Genomic DNA, 19,809 nt, shown 5'->3' with positions numbered 1-19,809 from the left:
TACAGGGTGAATGTCCTAATTTTATTTCTGTATCTTAGGTCCTACATATAAGGTTATCAAACTCAAGATCTCCTATTTGATACCATTGGTAATTTATCATAGTTTCAGAAGAAGAGGTGTTTGTTTTTTGCTCCTTAGATATGAGTTAGAGATCCTACTATATGTTTTTCACTCCTTAAAGATGAGCAAGGATGAGTACAAAATGCATTAATTTGTCTACAAAACTACACGATTCACTAATAAAACTTCATATAATTTCTTGGACTATATAATAGCCTTGTCTTAGTTCCAAAGCCCCATGACAAAGCTACTATGAGTCTATATATGAGTCTCAACCTTATCCATAACACACCAATACATTCTGGCAAACTTTTTGGTCCAACCAATAAAGTCTACATCACACCCTAAAAAAAAAGACTACATCACACGTTCAACAGTAAAACCTACATTGAACAACTTCAATATAAATTATTTATATGTTCTAGAATTGAATCATTAATAAATTAAAAGATCAATCTTCCTTTGGGTTATCCTCCAAGTCATCAACACCGTTTTCCTACAATAAAAGATCAGTTCAAAGTAATGGCCCAAATGAAAATAAAATCCAAAAACATGAGATGAAAGAAAATTCCCAAAACAACACAACACTACATCATAATCAAATAAACAATAACATTCTTAATTTCTTATCTACCAAATATACATGCAATTGAAACCTAAGTCAGAAGATCCGCAAGCATAAAAACAAATATCACTGCTTTTCAAACCAAATTCCTTAGAAGCAAAAATAAGAAATTAAGAAGATTAAATTTGAGTTTTTATATCAGTGATATAAGCAAATGATATAATGCTTATGTAAAAAAATATTATCATTTTGTGATTACGTATAGGAGCGATGAGCACTTTCATCACCATAGAAGAAATATAAGTTCATACATAAAATAGAAATTTATATAAGTCAGTATTTTTTTTTGGGAGGGAATTATATAAGTCAACTAATTGGTAAATTTGAAAGGAAAAAAAAAGGGGCCAAAGTGGCGTGTGTATTTGTCATTTATTTATTTATTTTTGAAGCCAAACTTAAGACTAAGTTAAACTTACTGTTCAAATTGAATATATAAAGCAATCTAATATCAAACAAACTCTGATTAAATTATAATTTAATCAGAGTTTGTTCTCTTAACAAATTTTAATTAAATTAGCTATATATATATTCTTTTATAAAAAATCTGTATTTTAACTTTTTATTTAATACTTAATAATTAAATACTTAAAAATTAAACACTTAATAATTAAATATATATAATTTTTTTATAAAAATATTTACTGTTCTAGTGCATTGAAACTATTAGCGACCATTAGTGACAAACCATATTAACAATTGCAAATGTTACGCATATATCAAACAACCTTATGTTACCTTCGAAATTACGATAGTGACCATTGGGTCCACATCGCATACCAATTTCCTTGTGTCTACTCCAACAAAAATGCTTTTAAAAATTACATAAAATAAAAGCGTTAGAACATACCTTCTCAGTGAATAGTTGTTGCAAGCATGGATTATAGTTTTCCTCCCAGTATCTTTTTATGGCGCTATTCACATCTTCCTCCACTAATAGTTTTCTTCTGTATGATGCCGAAAAGTTTTCGCCCAGTCGAACTTGTATTCGCTTCAGCATGCTTAAGACTCCATTAGAGAAGATCTTCATTTCTGGGCATCCGGTCACACGTAGATATTCCAATGATGGGAATTTGATGGTGCGATTACCTAAGTGGAAGCTTCTCAGACTGGGTAAATCATCAAGGTACAAATTTTTCAATTGATTGAAACAAATCTCATCTTCTGCTTCACCTTCTCCCTCATTTGTGACTATTTCTCTCATTCTTTTGCATCCAGATAAATACAATTCTTTGAGTTGGACCAAACTTGTGACTGTTGAGGAAGTTGCTAAACTAATTAACCCATGACATTCCCATACATTCAAAGTGTTTAAATTTCGGAAATGCATTGAGGATGGCACTAAATGTTTTAATCTGCCGCATTCTGATACTGTCAGATTCTCCAAATTTTGAAGTGCCCTACCTTGTTCAGAGTTTTCCTTCCACAAAAGCATCAACTTGGGCATTTTATGTAGATACAACTCTGTCAAACGTTCAAACGTCCCAGCATATTGACCTTTGTTATCGAAGAAAAGATTACTAACGGAAAGAGACTTAAGATAGCGTAATCCTTCAACAAATACCGAAGGGACTGCTATCAATTTATCATCTTTGCCGTGCAAACTGAGTTCTTCTACTTTGCAAAAGAACTCTCCAAAAAGTCGACCATTTGTCTGATTCATGGTTTCATTCCAATGCAAATCCAATTCTTTCAAGTTAGGGAATGTATCCTGGGAAAGATCGAAGTATTGAACAAAAGAAAGCAGAAGTTAGTGTTCTCTAAGCAAGTTTGGGATAATATTACCAACAATTTCAAGTGGGACTGAATGTATGTAAATCAAGTGGCTATCTAGAGAGGGAGAGCAACGTGCATTGATGCATCTCCATTTATTATCCTATGTAATAATTATATATAACATTTTCTCTGGTGGATGTGAATTCCCATCTCCTCCATAAAGGTAACCCATTCCTATATGGTTGTTATACAAGATACTACCTCTTACATGTTTTATAGTTTCTTTTTAAGGGATTTGCTTCCAAACAAGATAAGTCAAGCACAAAAGTATGAGTACATGAATGCACACAATTTTTTATTTTTTATTTTTAAAATTAATTTTTTGGAAAAATAAAATATAAAAAAGGGTCTTATTGATCAATTCAAGATACTAAATTGATTTTTAGTGTAAGTAGATTCAAGCTCAAATCTCTTATTTAAGAACATAAAATTTTAACAATTAAACTAATTTGAACCCACTAGAAAAATTCTAATTTAAAAACATTAATAACCAAATATGAAATCCTAATTAGTTTGAAAGAAAATCTTTTTATATAAGGTTTTATCATTTAGACACCTCAATTAAGTCTTCCATAAATTTTCCAAAAAAGAAATCTAAATTTTTTGTTTTGTTTTTTCTGCAAAACAATATATATATATATATATATATATATATATATTTATATAATATTAAGTGTTCATGGACTTACCCAATATATATCTAATTTCTTGTTCCAAGCATTTACTTAATGTAGCTTCTTTTTTTTTTTTTTTTTTTGGTTGGAGGTTGGCTAAATGTAGCTATGTTTGTCTGAGCAAGAATTGCTCAGTTAAAAGTTAGTATGTACGTAACTATGTATAGCTTCAACACAACTATGGTACAACTGGAAATTAGGTTCCTATAATCCAACTACTCATATGTAGTTCGACTAGTCTTGTTGTTTTTTGTTTTGTTTTGTTTTTTTTTTAAAATTTATAACTCGACTAGTTTTTTAAGTATTAATATATTGTTATTAATTTTAATTTTTCAGATTATTTAAGGATAATTACACTAAGTGTCACATCCATGTTAACAAGAAACAAGTATAAATCCATACCTTTTGAATAAGAAAGAGGGGCTGTTGAACTGGAACATGATGGCCCAACTCATCTGTATTGGGGAAGCTTAATTCATGCGAGGCAACAATCTTCACTTTGTCGCAATTGCTTATCGTCAAACTTTTCAGTGATGGCCACTCTAAAGTGTGCTTTTCGGGATAGAAACACTTGAGTTTAGGCAGCGATATAAGACTTAGAGAGTTTATTTGTGGGAACACAAACTTAGTCGTTGTTTCCAATCCTTCTTCCAAAGCAACAATTTCCTCCATTAATCCACAATCATTTATATTTAAACTCTCAAGTTGTTCAAGACTTTTGGCCACCGAGACTGGAAAAAGACTTTTCAAAGTTTCACATTTAGAAACTTCAACTTGACGTAGATTTTGAAATGTTAAAATTGCTTCAAGATCCGAAGTCCATACATGCCTGAGTTTCGGTAGACTAACTAAATTCAGGATTCTCAACTGAGTGGATCCCTTCTCATATATTTCATCAACATTTGCCCGTCTAACCTCAAATACCTTTTCTACTGAATTGCAATTTCTTATCACCAATTGTTCAAGATTCTGGAGTCTTCTCAACATATTAGGCAGAAAAATGTTCATTAGATTTTCACAGTTGTCAACGAACAATTCTCGTAGTTTGCAAAAAGAATTTGGAACGAGTTGGTTGTGCCACAACATCTTCAGGTTATTTATGCCATCAATGAATAATTCCTCCAAGTTAGGAAAGGCAACCTACAATTGTCACATATCAATTGAGTCAATAACATAACTTTATATTGCCCAAAATAGTTGAGGACAAGAAGGTTTATGTTGGGAATAAGACATAGAGACAAACATGGGAAAAGTTAATTGAATTATATTCCAGAAAACCACGAAGCAAGTAGAACATGGAAGAAACTAATAAAAGAAACACAAACCAGCCTTTAATGAAGAGAGATTGAGTGGCAGACAATAGGTTCGTTTTTTGGAGTTCTTTCTAAAGTGTGATGTCTGTGCTCATGAAATTCGGATAAAAATATAGCTTTCAAAGATTTTTTTTTTTTTTTAAATTGAATTTCTTAAGTAAAATCTCATTTTGGGCAAAATCTCGCCCACCCATTTTTGTGTTTTCCAAATGATGATTTGTGGTAGTGTGCCACATTGCCACCCCAGACCCCACCAGAATAAACCCATCGCACACTCAGCTACAAACAACACAAAAGCTGCGTTTTCTAGAGGCAAAAAAAAAGGCCAGCAGATTAAACCAAATGTGGTTTTGAAACTTTTGTCAAATTAAGAACTTGTGGGCGGGATCGAGGTATGGGCACGGGCTGGGCATGTGGTGGGTTTCCCCCCAACCCGACTTGAATTTTTTATTATATTTTTTAAAGTGAGAATGAGACTATGACTATGAGAGCTGAAAATAGGGGTAATTTAGTTTTAGTGAAGCTCAAAACGGCAATAATTTTTTTTAAAAAATTTTCCTCTAGTTTTTTTTTTTTAATGGAAAACAAACTTAGTTTGGACCTTAACATTAGTAATTAAACAAACTAACTTAAACTTTCTAAATATATTACAAATGGTCAAATAAGTTAAGTATGGAAATAAAAAGGATATGATTGACATAATTTGACATTTGCAAAGAAAATTAATTAGTAACTAATAATAAGATTGATGTGATATGTGCTATTGTGATTGTCTAACATACTCCCTCGTAAGGAAATTTTGTTAACAAATTATGTCAATCTAGCATTTTATGGGAAGTAGTGATATTAATGGATCATTACTTTCCATCAAAATGAAAGTTATAATCATAATATAAGATGTTTGAGTTTACAGAAAATGAATAACTAGCAATAATACTTTCCATACAAGTTAAAGTCAAATTCGTGTTATAATCACAAACCAAAATTCAATTAGGCAAAATGCATCTATGCAATTATGATGTTAATTTAAGGATATTTTTTCCATTAATTAATTTATTAGAAGAATAAGAACGTCCATTAATTAAACATAAACCTTAAGCCTGTTTTATAATCATGGGATTAGAGCAATTCTTATTAAGATTGCTTCTTTTCTTATATGTTATGTAAAAATTAGGAACCAATAGAAGTAGAACTTGTGGTGTGGGTTAACTGGTATTCCTAACAAGATTGGATCAAATTGTAAACATTTATTATCCTAATCTAAGCTATCATCAAAGTTCAGTAATCAATATTAATTTTTATCTTTGGTTTAGTTTTTTTATGGCAAAAAAAAAAAGAGTTCTATTATTCAATAAAAGATAAAAAGAATCATTAGGTTGGGCTAGGTAATACCAATACCCGACCCTACTCTCAAATCCCCTATTGAGTTGGAAAAAATTTGTGCATGTTGGGTTGGGTATATGCCCTTTAATAGGTTCTTTCCATCCTTGCACTATATCAAGAGTTGTGGATCAACAACATATTTCCGAAGTTTTATAGAAATCAATAATAAAAAAATTTGAAGTGTTGAAGATGGTTCAGAAAAAAATGGCAAGAATACATGAAGAAAAATAAAATTCCAAAAATGTTCCCCCCCCAAAAAAGGAAAGGGTATAGAGAATGGGTAAAATAAAGTTTTGATTTGTCTTGTTTTTCCAAAAGTTTCAATCACTTAAACATATTTTTTTATTCTTACTGACATTATTATAAACATATGTATGAGACATTATTAATAAAGCAGTGAAGTTTTAGTTTCATGCTCAACTTTAAGACGTGTATGCATGTGTGAAGATTATCAAAATTTGTAAAGGATATTAAGTAATAATGATACCTTCTTGTTGAAAAGTAGTTGAGAATCAGCATCAGAATAGAAGCCCATGAAATTTGGTAGATCTACTAGATTTAAAGAACGTAATTGAGTGAAGTCCATTATATCCATCATGACGTCATCATCGACCTGTATCCCATGTTCTCCTTCCTTTGCAACAATTGCACTCATTACCTTGCAATTCTTAATCTTTATTTCCTGGAGTTGCGAAAAGCATCCGAGTAAAGTTGAGGAGAAGACAAATATCAAATTATCACATTTTCTCACTTCTAACTTTCTCAAATTTTGGAAAGACCCCATTGCAAGTTGGTTGTGGCATATCTTTTCCAAATTGATCAAATTGACAAGAGAAAGTAATTCCAAAACAGGAAAGGCAATGCATTGAAACATTATCGAGTCAATGATGTATTGAATTTCAATGCTGTTTCGAACATAAAGATGCTTTAATCGTGGAAAACCTTCCGTATCAACTTCATAAAGAATTTTTTTAATACCCTTCCCAGGAGCCAAATTGAGATATTCGCAACTTTTCAATAAAATTTTAACTCCATCCTCTTCTTGAAAGCTTCTATCAAGGTCAATTTTCAATGTTCTTGAGATTTCAAACTCAACTTTACTATTCCAATCCCAACCCCAATCAGGGCCTATTAATATTTCATATCTTACTAGCCTATCAAAAAGCAAGGCTTTTGGCAGAATCTTGGGATTCGGAATATGTATACATAATATGGTCAACTGTGACAAATGATCTAACTCTGAGACTCTAGCATTGCTTCTTTCTGTAATTTCTCCATCGACCTGCCATTGATTAAAGCTACGATTCATATGTATTTCTTCTAAGTTTCTCAAATTTGATAATACATTTGATGGAATGGCTTCAAGTTTGGTGCACCTTCTCAAATCTAACAATTGAAGGTGAGTCAATTGCCTTATTCCCATGGGTAACTGCTTAATCTCAGAGTTAAATAGGACAAGAGCTTTCAAATTCTTCAATTCTCCAATTAAAGCCAAGTCTTCTAACTCACACTCAAGCAAAACCAATGTCTGGAGGTTCTGAAGAAGTGAAAGGGATGAAGGAAGTGGGAGACATAGTCTCATCAAAACTAAAACTTTTAGATTTTTCGCCCCTTCAAAAATGTGATTAGGAATTGGCAAAGAATTTTCTTTATCACCCAAAATAATGAAGTTCAGTTGTGGACATTCCAACCTTTTGGGAAGCTCACTAAACTTAGCTTCAAAAAGTGCAATTCCAAAGGAATCTTTTAGTTTTCTCATATTGGACCATTTTTCCGAATCATCTGAATTTCTTATGGTTAACATTTTCTTTTCTTTGTCTGCAATATAAATGGCAACATCACGAATGATGTCATGCATTTTGAATGTGCCACTTCCATTACCTTCTAACAGCAAGCAAGAATCTTTTAGACTTTCGACCAATGTGTGGACCATATTTCTCATGTCTTCCATTTTATAAACATCTTCAAAGAAGTCCAAACCCACCAGATATCTCCACAAGAGATCTATATGTATGTCCATATCTTCTTCAAATGAACTGCAGAACAATAATAAAGATTTCGCTTCCTTAGTTAAAGAATTATAACTCAACTTTATACTGGGGTATACCTTCTCATGCATCCCTTCGATCTGTGTTGGATTTGCCCTTTTTAACTGCCGCAAGGCATTCTTCCAAACATTTGGGTTCTTTTGATTTTTCAATGCATTTGCAACTGTTGTAATGGCAATCGGTAAGCCTGCACATTCTTTGACAACCTCAACCATAGTCGATTGGAAATTCAAGTTTTGAAAAAAATCGCCCACTATCTTCGAAAACAAGTATTTTGCTTCATCATTTGATAAAACTTTAACATTGAATATTCCTTGAGGATCCATGTACGTGCCTAATACATCTTGAAATCTAGACGTCAGCAATAGTTTGCTTCCTTTGTGATCATCCCCAAAAGAAATTCCATGAGCCTCCAAGTCAATCTTATTCCAAATATCATCCATAATCAAAAGAATCTTCTCTTTCTTCAACCGCTCACATAGCAAATGTGCTTTTTGAAAATCAGTGTCCTCATCCTGAAACTTCAACTCTAATTCTTTTGCAATGTCTTTTTGAATCTGTTTCAAGTTTGGAGTTTGGGATACAACTACTGTAACGACCTTTTCAAATAACTTGTCTTCTATGGCTTGTTTAGCAATTTTTCCAACAAGCATGGTCTTGCCCAAGCCGCCCATTCCACAAACTCCAATGGCACGGATATTATCACCTTTCAGAGCCTTCATCACTCCATCGAAAATTAACTTTCTTGATTCGAAGTCTTCATAACCTTTAGTAGAAATTGAAGTACCTCCTGGTATAGGGACACGATGGCCAACTGTCTTGAACGTGCCCTTATTTTTGATATTCTTGGCGTCAAATTCCAGCTCGTGTGCTCTTCTGCCAAGCTGATAACGAGTCTTCAAATTAAAACAGCGCCCATTGCAACACTTCAACTTTGCTTGGCCTTCCTCTTCAAATAATTTTTGTGCCTTTACAGTAATCTCCTCAACACTTGTTAGCCACCCCTTGACCTTATCTTCAATTTCTTCTACGTTCTTTTGAGCAGCTTCAACCTTTTGTTGCACACTATTTCTAGCAACTTCGAGATCATCAACTTCGCTCCTGAGATTGTCAACATTTTTTTTGTAGCAAATCAGATAACCCATCTGACGTCCGACTGCTCCAATTGTGTAATCCACAATTTTTTCAAAGATCACTTGAAAGGACGCCGTAAGAATCTCCATTTTTCGCTTCTGATTGGTATGCTTTTTTTTGTTTCTGGGTTGGGCTGTTGTCCTGAGAGTAGACGCAACGAATGGCCCAATAAAAAACGATGAAAACAATGAAAGTGTAATCAAATTGAAAGACAAAAGAAGCCAATGCAATGACATTACTTACCTCTCTGTCTTGGAATATTAATATGAAGATAATTAGTCTTCTATTGTCTGCATGTGGGCCGCGAGTGCGATACAAGGGAAAGCTGAAAGCTGACAATTTCCACCCAAAAAAAAAAAAGAACGCTAAACCAAGTTAATCTAAAATTAAATGATGATGTATGATTATTTTATTTTAGAGAGATTTTTTTGGCTTATAACTTATAAGAGCACTTGTATTAGTGCCTGTATATAAAAAAAAAACCACATTTTAGCTAACCTAGTGCAAAATTCACCCATATCATGTCATATAAAATTGTGTAAAAAGACATAATTACTACACTAAATTATGGTAATAATGCGTCATGTTGTAATAAGGAGGGAGGCAAATAGCAATGAATTATTAATGGTAAATAGTAGGCATCTACTTTGATCAATTTATCTTTTTTTACTAACATTTATATGGAAATAAAAATATATGGTGGCATTATTTTCACTCTTTTTTTTTTTTTTTGAGTAGAAAAAAATAGTAAACATTATTCATCCCAGTGGCAGAACCCAGGAATTTGTATTTGGAGGGCTATACATAAAATAAGATTAATATTTTTTCCCTAACTTTTACTATATGTATATATCTATGCTATGTACAATAGTTGAATGAGATGATTAAAGACTGCTAAAAGACTTATAAGAAAGAAAAAGTTGTCTAGAATCTTGTAAACTTAGCTTACATCTCATGGTATTTCTAAGAGATACATCTAAAAGTTCAAATTTTCCAATTTTTTGTTATAATTATTCAATTTGTCAAAAATAACAAAAAATTATTAAATAAGTACAAAACCATATAATAATAACCATTACCTATTCACCCAAAACAAAAAACACTCACCTAGCAATAGTGGTGCTAAATAGCTATAAATTTATTTTTAGCACCACTACCCTGCAATAGTGAAGCCAAAGCTATATTTTTTATTTTGCGTTCACACTGCTTTTGTCTCTCTCCTTACTCTACCTCTCCGTGTCTCTCCCAATATCCACCATGAGTTCACACTACTTTTGGTTGTGGTTGTGTTTTGGTGGTTGAATGAAATATTATTCTATTGTAGTGTTTATATTATTTTATTGTATTAAAAACTAAAATAAAACCACTACTGTTGGATGTGAGAAGGAAAAATAGATAAAGTGACTTTTTGTGATGTTAAAAAGCTAAAAATTTAACTCCACTGCTGTGGATGATCTTACATATATAATCGTTTATTATATTTGTATATTATTAATTTAATAACAAATGACAAGTCGTAGAAAAGTCATACATGAAAGTATTGAGATTCTAAAAAGTATTGCACTATTGTGCAAATAGTAATGCCTTTGCTTATGAAGAAAAACCATACATATGTAGGACATGGACCAAATTGTAATCTCAAATTTGTCAAAAAAATCTTGTCTGAACTTCAAGTCTTTAAGCTTAAAAGTCTAGCATAATAGCTAGGACCTGAGACCATGGGACAAAGTATCAAAGAAGAAAAAAATAAAAAGGGTAAATTTCACAAACATATCCTGAGGATTGAGGAAATACCAATCAAGTCCATAACATTTAAAAACTGACCATCTCAGTTCTTATCCTCAAACGGTTTGTAATGTCCGTTACATCTCTCCTTTCTTTCATCCCTCTCCCTAAAAGTCTCTCTCTTTCCTTTCTCAGATTCTGAGAAGAAGAAAAGAAATTGAAGAACAACGACTTTCTCAGGAAAACAAACAGAAGAAAGGAAAAAAAAAAAAAAGCCTTACCACCGACCCAACAAATCTCAAAAACCCAGTGACCATCGACCATAATCAAAACCCACAAATCCAGCAAAACAATGGAATCAGCAAAAATCACAAATCCAGCAAAACAATGGCGTCAACAAAACCCACAAAAACCATCAACCTACAAACACCATCAACTTACAAACCCATCAGCAAAACTCAACCACAAACCCAAAACTAGCAACCACAAACCACATGCATCAACAAATTCACAAACATTTCAAACCCACAAAATCTTCATCACATCTCCTTTGTGGCTTTTTGACAATCTGCCACTGACCACCCCACAATACACCCAAACCAACAATCCAAACCAAAACCTACAAAACTCCAACACACCCACGAAAAACCCATATCCTCTATCACCGATCCAAATCAAAACGGACCCACTACAAAACCCACAACCATGGGGCCACCACAAAGACAGAGAGAGGTGAAATTAGTGAACCTACCACCATGATGCCACCGAAAAGACGAAGAGAGAATTAGAGGTTATGGGCTGAAAGGTCAGAGGAAGATAGAGAAATTATAAATCAGAGAGAGGCGATAGGGTCAAAGGAAGAGAGAGAGAGAAATGAAGAAAAAGAAAACATAAATCGGAGAGAGGATCAGAGTAAGGAAGAAGAGAAAGAGAAGAGACACGAGAAAGAGGAGAGTTCTGACAGAGAGAGAGAAACAAAAAAATTACCCAGAAAGGTAACGACATTAACAAGCCGTTTGGATATTGGACTGAGATGGTCAATTTCTAAATTCTAAATGTTATGCACTTTATTGGCATTACCCCAAACCTCAGGTATATTTGTGAAATTTATCCAAATAAAAAATAAAACAACAAACCAGTTCAAAAAATCACACAAACAAAGAGAGAGAAGAGAGAGGGGAGAGAATTAGAGAAAGAAAAGAGTCAAAGGCTCATTTGTTGTGGGTGTATTAGTGTATTACCTATCTCTTATCCATTTAGGTGCAAATATGATGGAGGTGTTCAACAATGCGGCCGATGATTTTTCTAGAATGAAGAAGAGCTCTTCTCGCCGTCAAATCCAAAAGTCCAAAGCCCAAGGGTTATTCCATGAAAATGGAGAAAAAAAAAAGAATCTTATTTTTCATTTTTTAAGTAGGTATAATATTTTCACAACAAAGCTCAGTGGTAAATTATTATTAGTTCTCATTTTGGTCTATTATTAACTTTTTTTTTTTTACCTACTTGATATCTTGGTTTTGTTGTGAAATTGTTGTAAAAATACTGTGCTTTTAGCATTTTTTTTTATACAAAAATCATATCCGAAAATTGGGAGGGGGCAGTTCCAACATTTTCTTAGAAAAATTTAAATTGGTAAGGATAATTATCATATTAATATATACTAATTAATTTTAAAAAAATTTTGGGGGGGGGGGGGGGGAAGCGCCCTTTGGTCTTAATTTGACTCCGCCACTAATTCATTCAATATCATGCTGTTCAATGAGAAAGAGAGAAGAAGAGTATTCTTCTAACCAAACAATGATCTCCTCAGTCTCTTTATGCATTAACAAGAGTTAGAGCAATAAGATTATATCTGAAAGGAACAGTAACAAAGAATATACTAACAAATTGTTCACAAATCAACTTAATATCCTCCAAGATCCAGACCACTCCCAAAGAACACATCCTTGCCAAGTTCAAGAGATCTACCAATTCAATAAAATAACATTCCACAATGATATTTGAGAAGCTATTTTGTTATTTTGTAGTAGTTATTATCATATATCCTCTATCGGATCCATCATTTAAAGAAATTGGTCCACGAATAACCAAAAAAAAATCGAATTTAATATGATTTTTTTTTGGGATAAATATAATATCAATTCTAATAGGTAATTAATTTGGCTCTTGAAATGCTTCTAAAAAAAAAATTTGGCTCTTGAAATGTAAGTTCTCATGCCGTTTGGTGTCCTAACTCCCTTTTATATATTATGGACATGGTTACCAATTACCAATAGCATACATGATAAACTAGTTTCTTTAAATAAGGGAAAAAGAAGAAGTTAATTAAGTTTCTGTTTTGATGACAAAAATTTCACAGTTCTATAAATTTATTGTTGAGTGGAACTACCTAGTTTCTCTCATTGGAGAACCTGAGATTTTAAACCTCCCTTCATTGAGTTCATTCCCTCAAAAAAGAAAAAGAAAAAGGAAAAAATAGTACTGAAGTTCATTTTTGTCATATGGGGGATTTGCAAGATTTTTAAAATCATTCATTTCTTTCTTTTGTAAAAAAGCCTGTATGTTTTGTAAGTTCCAGTTAACTCACCTGTTAAAATTTTTGACGGTTGAATAAGAGATTTGGAGTTTAACTCCCGCCTACACTAAAAATCAATTAGTGTCTTAGTCTGATGATAAAAAATTTATCAAGAGCAGACGTCATAAGTTGAAATTCTCTTTAAAAAAAATAGTTTGTATGTCTCAAGACAAAAAAAAAAATCTCTGTAATGGAAATTACTATTAGAATTGGTACTTTCTTTAAATTCTTAAGTGTGATACTTTCTTTCCTTATCTACTCGTATGCCTTCTTTTTTTTTCTTTTTTTCTTTATAAGGTCAGCTATTACATCCTTAATTAAGCACCAATAGGAACGGCTATTACTTATTTAAACCACAATTACTGAGATAAAAAGAAGAAAAAAAATACAACCACAATAAACTGAATAAAGCAAGAACCATGTGGAAGGACAAATGAGAAAAAAGAAGTAAGAAGGTACCTTGTTTTCAAGAGCAGCTTCTTTTCCACTCGGACAGTCTTTCTGCTGAGTATCAGTAAACTAAATAGTTGACGATACCTTCTTCTTTTCCCTTTGTTACAAGTCTTGATAAGTAGAGCGAATTAAAATTAAAATTTATATAACAAAAACATAAATCTAACAAAAAGAGGAATGAATGGATAGCATAAGCGAAGAAGATCAAGCAAGGACAAAATTAAGGTAACAAAAATAAAAGGAAGTACCACTCTCCTTCACACTACAATTTCAGCAGGTTTCTCTTCTACTCCTTTGACATAGCAGATCAAGGATGGTCGCTATAGTAAATGAGAGCAGCGGTGACAAGCTAAAAATACATCACTCTTTTTTCTTTTTTTCTTTTTTTTTGAGAAGTGGGGCAAAATCAAACTAAAACGACAATTAAGAACCGGAAAAATCTCACTCTTTACAGCATTTTTTTTTTTTTTTTATTAAAAGAACCGGAGCAAAGCAAAACCAAACTAATAAGAGGATGACTACAACGAAAATTAATGGTGTATAATAGAAAGTATCAAACTTTTTTGTTTTTAGAAGTGAAGCAAAATAAAACCAAAATGAGAGGGCAAAGAGAGACAACACAGAAAGCTGCTGCGAAAATTAATTCAGAGGACAAATGAAACGAAGGAAAGTAGAGTAGGAAAGGTCTTTCAAAAGGACGGAAGAGAGTTTCTTTTCTTGCTCATTAATTTTTTTTTTTAATAAGGAAGATAGCATTTCAATTTATTACGACTGCTTCATAATAATTGTTCTTAATTATCATTTTAAAATGTTGTTTAGTTTTTGGAATAATGCTAGAGGTACAAATTATTTTATAAATTTTTTTATAAATTGTTGATGTAGTGAGTAATTATTGGTGAATGAAAAAGTGATATCAATAGTAGACTTAGATGAAAATCAATAAGAGGCTAACTACATCAACATTTTGTAAAAATTATTGTAAAATAGTTTGTAGTTGTTGCATTACTCTAATTTTTGACATAAACAAGTTTGAATATCAAATATTTTATTTGACAATAATAAATTTTATTAATTGAGTTAACTCGAGCTTAACTTCTCAAAAACTTTAGATTTTTTTTTTTTTTGATAAATGTAAAACTTTAGATCTTAGGCACCCTTTACCTTGTTAGATATTAGAAAGAAAAAAAAATGACGTCTCTCAATTTCACTTAAACTTAATCACAGAGTCCTGTTCTTGGTCAGTTTGATGATGTCATCACCCACCAAACCTAATAAATCTATGGTTAAGTGTTTTGTATTTGACAATTCAATCTTTGTTTGAGTTATCTTCCATTAAGATATAATGCTTCATGGGCAAACTTGATATGTAAAAGGAATAGAATATTGAAGAACGGGATACAACTTACAAGTCTGCCGGATCAAGTCTAAACTGAGCATTCTCATCCATCTCCCTAAAATAGGGTGAGAGACCAATCTAGGAAAATAAAGTAAATAAAAGTGAGAGAAATAATAAAATAAACAACATGATGTACTATGGGTCAATAAATAATAAAAATCATTCCCTCAAACAATTGTTTTGTTCTTTTTTGTGTTTTAGTAACCAAAATAAAGAAAATTTGGGACTCGTTTGGTATATGTGTTTAAAAATTGAAAATTGTTGTTTGAAAATATGTGGAAATACGTGTGGGTGAAAAAGTGTGTAAAAATGCGTGAAATGTTGTTTAAAAACTAAAAATGATTGTTTTAAAACACCAACCAAGCACCCCTTGATGTTTTGAAAAGTGAGAGAAATAATAAACAATAGTATTTTAATGTATTAGGGTATAGGACAGATAATCAAATATGAATGTTTTGAAAAGTGGTTTGCTAAAATAGAAAATGTAATTTTTTTTTTTCTAAAATTGAGATGAAATTTTAGGAAGGCCAAGGTGAATCTTCTAATGGTAGAACACAAAATTTAGTGGGGCATTTTTCTAGACAAAAAAATAAAATTAGGATGACAACATATAAAAGCACATGTATATTACATTTTTTTTTTTAGTTTTCTACGAATATAATTCCTATGCAAAATCATGGGAAAATTATATTTTATCATCCTATTTAAACTCCTAACTACACTTTACATCCTAAACTTTTTGAATGCACATTTTGTACCCTAAACTATGATTTTTGTTACACTTTACACCCTAACATTAATTTTACTGTTAACTTGGATGGATAAGTATGACACTACATGAAAAGACCTAATTGACCATTTTCCTAATGCTTAAAAACAAAAAATAAATTACACTTTACCACCCTAAAATATACTTCTAATTATACTTTGCACTCTAAACTTTAAATTTTGATCCAAGTTAATAGCAAACTTAATGTTGGGTGTAAAATGTAACATTGGTCATAGTTAGGGTGTAAAACGTGTATTTGAAAAGTTTAGAGTATAAAGTGTAATGTGAGTTAGTTTAGGGTGATAAAGTATCATTTCTCCTAAAATCATTGTAAAAAGATATTTGAACCAAATCCTGATATAGACAGAAAATATTTTTTTGCCCGTTGGGTGAGTACAAAAAAATTAATTATCAATTCTTGAGATAAATACAAAAATTTTCCAAAAGAATTGTGTACCTATGAACTGGGTCAAATAAATTATATTAACAATCTACAAAAATAAAGAAAGACGTAAACAATAATGAAAATTTGAGATTTCAATCGAAAGGGAGAAAAATATAGGTTTATTTTTTTCTTTTTTATTTGGTAAAATACATATGATAAAATGTCTATTGAATCCAAAATCCTATTTAAATGGCATCTGAGTCAAAGATAATTTGCTACAAAGAATTGCGTAGATGTTCACATATCACTCCCACCTTAAGTTGAAAAACAAAAGCACTATATGGTTTTTCTCATTGGCATTGAACATTTCCAAGGTTATTTCCAATATATTGACAAATTAATACATTCAAGTTAAATTTACATGTATATATATCTCACCAAAAAGTATATATAAAGATTAAACATACAACTATATTTGTGAGATTTATACTACTCTTCTAATTTAAGCTGGAAAATCTCAAAAGATTGGTGCAGTAGTTTTCCGCTCATAAAATTTAAGAAGTCCTAGATTTAAATATTTTAAGCAACATAATAGGATTACTCATAAGAGATTCATTGTTTTAATTACCTAATGTATATTAGACAGAAGATTACATGCATATGGAGTAGTTAAGTATGCGAAGAGTTCTAAACACTTGAGTAAACAAAAAATAAGCATGGAAGTTTTTGTCCCATTACCTTATTTATTCGTAGTATTGGTGATCAATCAATGCTACGCGATTCGTTGGCTTTACAATTATTGCTGTTTAGCTTTTTGGAAATTCTGGACGCACATAATCGATGTGGAACGAATCTTTTGAATTCTAAATAGGAAAATGCCAAAGGGTCATGGGACAGGTCCGACAGGAGATATAACTTTTATTTCTTCGTTGTCTTTTTTCCCTCCTTTCACATTACTTTTCTTCACCATATTGGATAGCGAGACTGCGAGATGCAGAATGATTGAGTTGGTTAAAGTACACTACTATTTTTATTATTATTTTTTCCAGTCTTTACTCTTTCCCCCTTCTTTCCCTTTGCTTTCATCATCGAATTAATTAGGTGGTGCCATAGAGGGAGGCTGGATTGAGTTGATTAAAAGTACACTATTTTTCTTATTTGGAGCATCTTAAAGTTCATCAAAGCCTACGTTTGTGTTTCATAAGATTACTGTAAATAGATTTTTAAATTATGATATAATATATTAAAATACAACTTTTGTACTTAAATTTTTTGTTATTTTATTTTAATCTTTTATATTTCAAAATTTTTATTTATCATATTTGATTTTGTTTTATATTAGCCATCTTGTCTATTTCCATTTGTAATTTGGTAATACTTATCTTTGTGGTTATTTTATTTAAGGAATCGAAAGGCAGCTTAGACTAAATGATGAGTAGTGCTATATACATAAATTATTTTACAATATTTTTACACAATGTTGATATGAACAACCTTTTATTAGTTTTCATTTAGGTCCACCATTAATTTTATTTTTTATTTACCAATAATCATTCACTATATCAGCAGTTTATAAATTTTTTTTTGTAAAATAGTTTATATCTCTAGCATTATCCCTAAAAAATTGCTTGAGTTGGACGGCCGAAATTGTTTATCATGGGAAGGTGGATTTGTGACAAATGAGTGACTTGCATAGTTTTTGTTTTTATTTTTATTTTTATTTTTGAGAAGATAGTGACTTGCATAGTTGGATTACTTATTTGTAATAGTTAGGAATGGAAATTCCTACTTCAAAAAAAATCCCACTTTCCGTAGTGGAGAGATTGTTCACCACCTTAAGATTGAACTCCAACTTGGCAAGAGGACCCGCAGGAATTTTCCTTGCTAGTCCACAAGGAAGCCAATTGTCAAACCAAAATAAAATTTGTCTTAGAGACTATTTTCCTGGAAAGTAAAGTGAGCACGCCTTTGGCAATCAATGTTCCTATGAGGTAAGACCTATGAATTTTTATCAATTCATTCACACATTGGACTACGGACTACAGAGAAGGGCGTTGTTCTAGGTCAAATAAATTATACTAACATTCTACGAAAATAAAGAAAGACGTAACCAATAATGAAAATTTGACATTTCAATTGAAAGGGAGAAAGATATAGTTTTTTTTTTCCCCTTTTTATTTGGTAAAATACATATGCATAAAATGTCTATTGAATCAACAATCCTATTTAAATGCCATTTGAGCCAAAGATAATCCGCTACAAGAATTGCATTGGTGTGCACATATCAATGATATCATTCCATCTCCCATCTTAATTTGAAAAGCAAAAGTACTATATGGTTTTTCTCATCGGCATTGAACATCTGCAAGGTTATTTTCACCTAATACTATATTAACAAATTAATACATTCAAGTTAAATTTTACGTGTATATCTTGCCAAAAATTATGTATAAAGATTTGAGCATACAGCTATATTTGTGAGATTCATACTACGCTTCCAATTTAAGAAAGCTGGAAAACCTCAAAAGATTGGTGCAGCAATTTTCCAAACCTCTTGAAATTCACGAAGTCCTAGATTTAAACATATTTTGATTACTCATAAGAGATTTCATAGGAGATTCATCGTTGTAATTACCTCATGTATATTAAACTAACATGCATATGGAGGAGTAGTTAAAAGTGTTGAAGAGTTCTAAAGACTAAACGCAAACAAAAAACAAGCATGGAAGTCCTTGTTTTTAGTTTTTTTTTTTTTTTTTTTTATTATAAATAATTCTGGATCCACGTGATGTGGAACGAATCTTTTGAATTCTTATAGGAAAATGCCAAAGAGTCATGGGACAGGAGCTTATAACTTTTTTTTTTCCTTGTCTATATTGGATGGTGAGAGGCAGAATGATTGAGTTTATTAAGTTACTCTCGTTTTTTTTTTTTTTTTTTTTTTTTTTGTTTTTTTTTTTTTTCAGTCTTTACTCTTTCCCCATTCTTTCCCTTTGCTTTCTTCATCGAATTCATTAGGTGGTGCCATAGAGGGAGGCTGGATTATTGAGTCGATTAAAAGTACACTATTTTTCTTATTCGGGGCATCTTAAAGTTGATCAAAGCCTACGTTTGTGTTTCATATGATATAATATATTAAAATACAACTTTTGTACTTAAATTTTTTGTTAATTTATTCTAATCTTTTATATTTAAAAATTTTTATTTTCATATTTGATTTTATTTTATATTGGTCATCTCGTCTATTTCCATTTGTAATCTGGTAACACTTATCATTGTGGTTATTTTATTTAAGGAATCGAAAGGCAGCCTAGACTAAAAAATTGCCTGAGTTGGTCGGCCGAAATTGTTTATCATGGGAAGGTGGATTTGTGACATGAGTGACTTGCATAGTTTTTGTTTTTGTTTTTATTTTATTTTTTATTTTGAGAAGATAGTGACTTGCATAGTTGGATTACTTATTTGTAATTGTAAGGAATTTCAAAGGAAAATCCGA

The 19,809-nt window shown here is 31.4% G+C and overlaps 1 protein-coding gene across 3 annotated transcripts; it reads right to left on the bottom strand.

The window, feature by feature from the left end:
* Positions 1-224: 224 nt before the first annotated feature.
* On the bottom strand, positions 225-14,425 carry LOC142628026 (disease resistance protein At4g27190-like). 3 transcript variants are annotated; one of them, XM_075801959.1, is made up of 7 exons: positions 14,012-14,425; positions 13,770-13,860; positions 9,254-9,342; positions 6,316-9,151; positions 3,535-4,272; positions 1,533-2,393; positions 225-556 (listed from the first exon to the last, which is right to left on the bottom strand). In XM_075801959.1, exons 4-7 carry the CDS (start codon positions 9,097-9,099, stop codon positions 512-514), a joined length of 4,428 nt encoding a protein of 1,475 aa, XP_075658074.1. In that variant the 5' UTR covers positions 9,100-9,151; positions 9,254-9,342; positions 13,770-13,860; positions 14,012-14,425; the 3' UTR covers positions 225-511. The 3 variants fall into 3 exon arrangements, with proteins under 3 accessions (XP_075658074.1, XP_075658075.1, XP_075658076.1); XM_075801960.1 differs by having other exon boundaries at positions 13,770-13,873; positions 14,012-14,416; XM_075801961.1 differs by lacking the exons at positions 13,770-13,860; positions 14,012-14,425 and adding an exon at positions 11,977-12,067.
* Between the last annotated feature and the right edge of the window lie 5,384 nt (positions 14,426-19,809).

This window comes from Castanea sativa, chromosome 3 (assembly GCF_040712315.1).
Source record: "Castanea sativa cultivar Marrone di Chiusa Pesio chromosome 3, ASM4071231v1".
Classification (NCBI taxonomy): Eukaryota; Viridiplantae; Streptophyta; class Magnoliopsida; order Fagales; family Fagaceae; genus Castanea; species Castanea sativa.
This window is presented reverse-complemented; position numbering and strand designations above follow the sequence as displayed.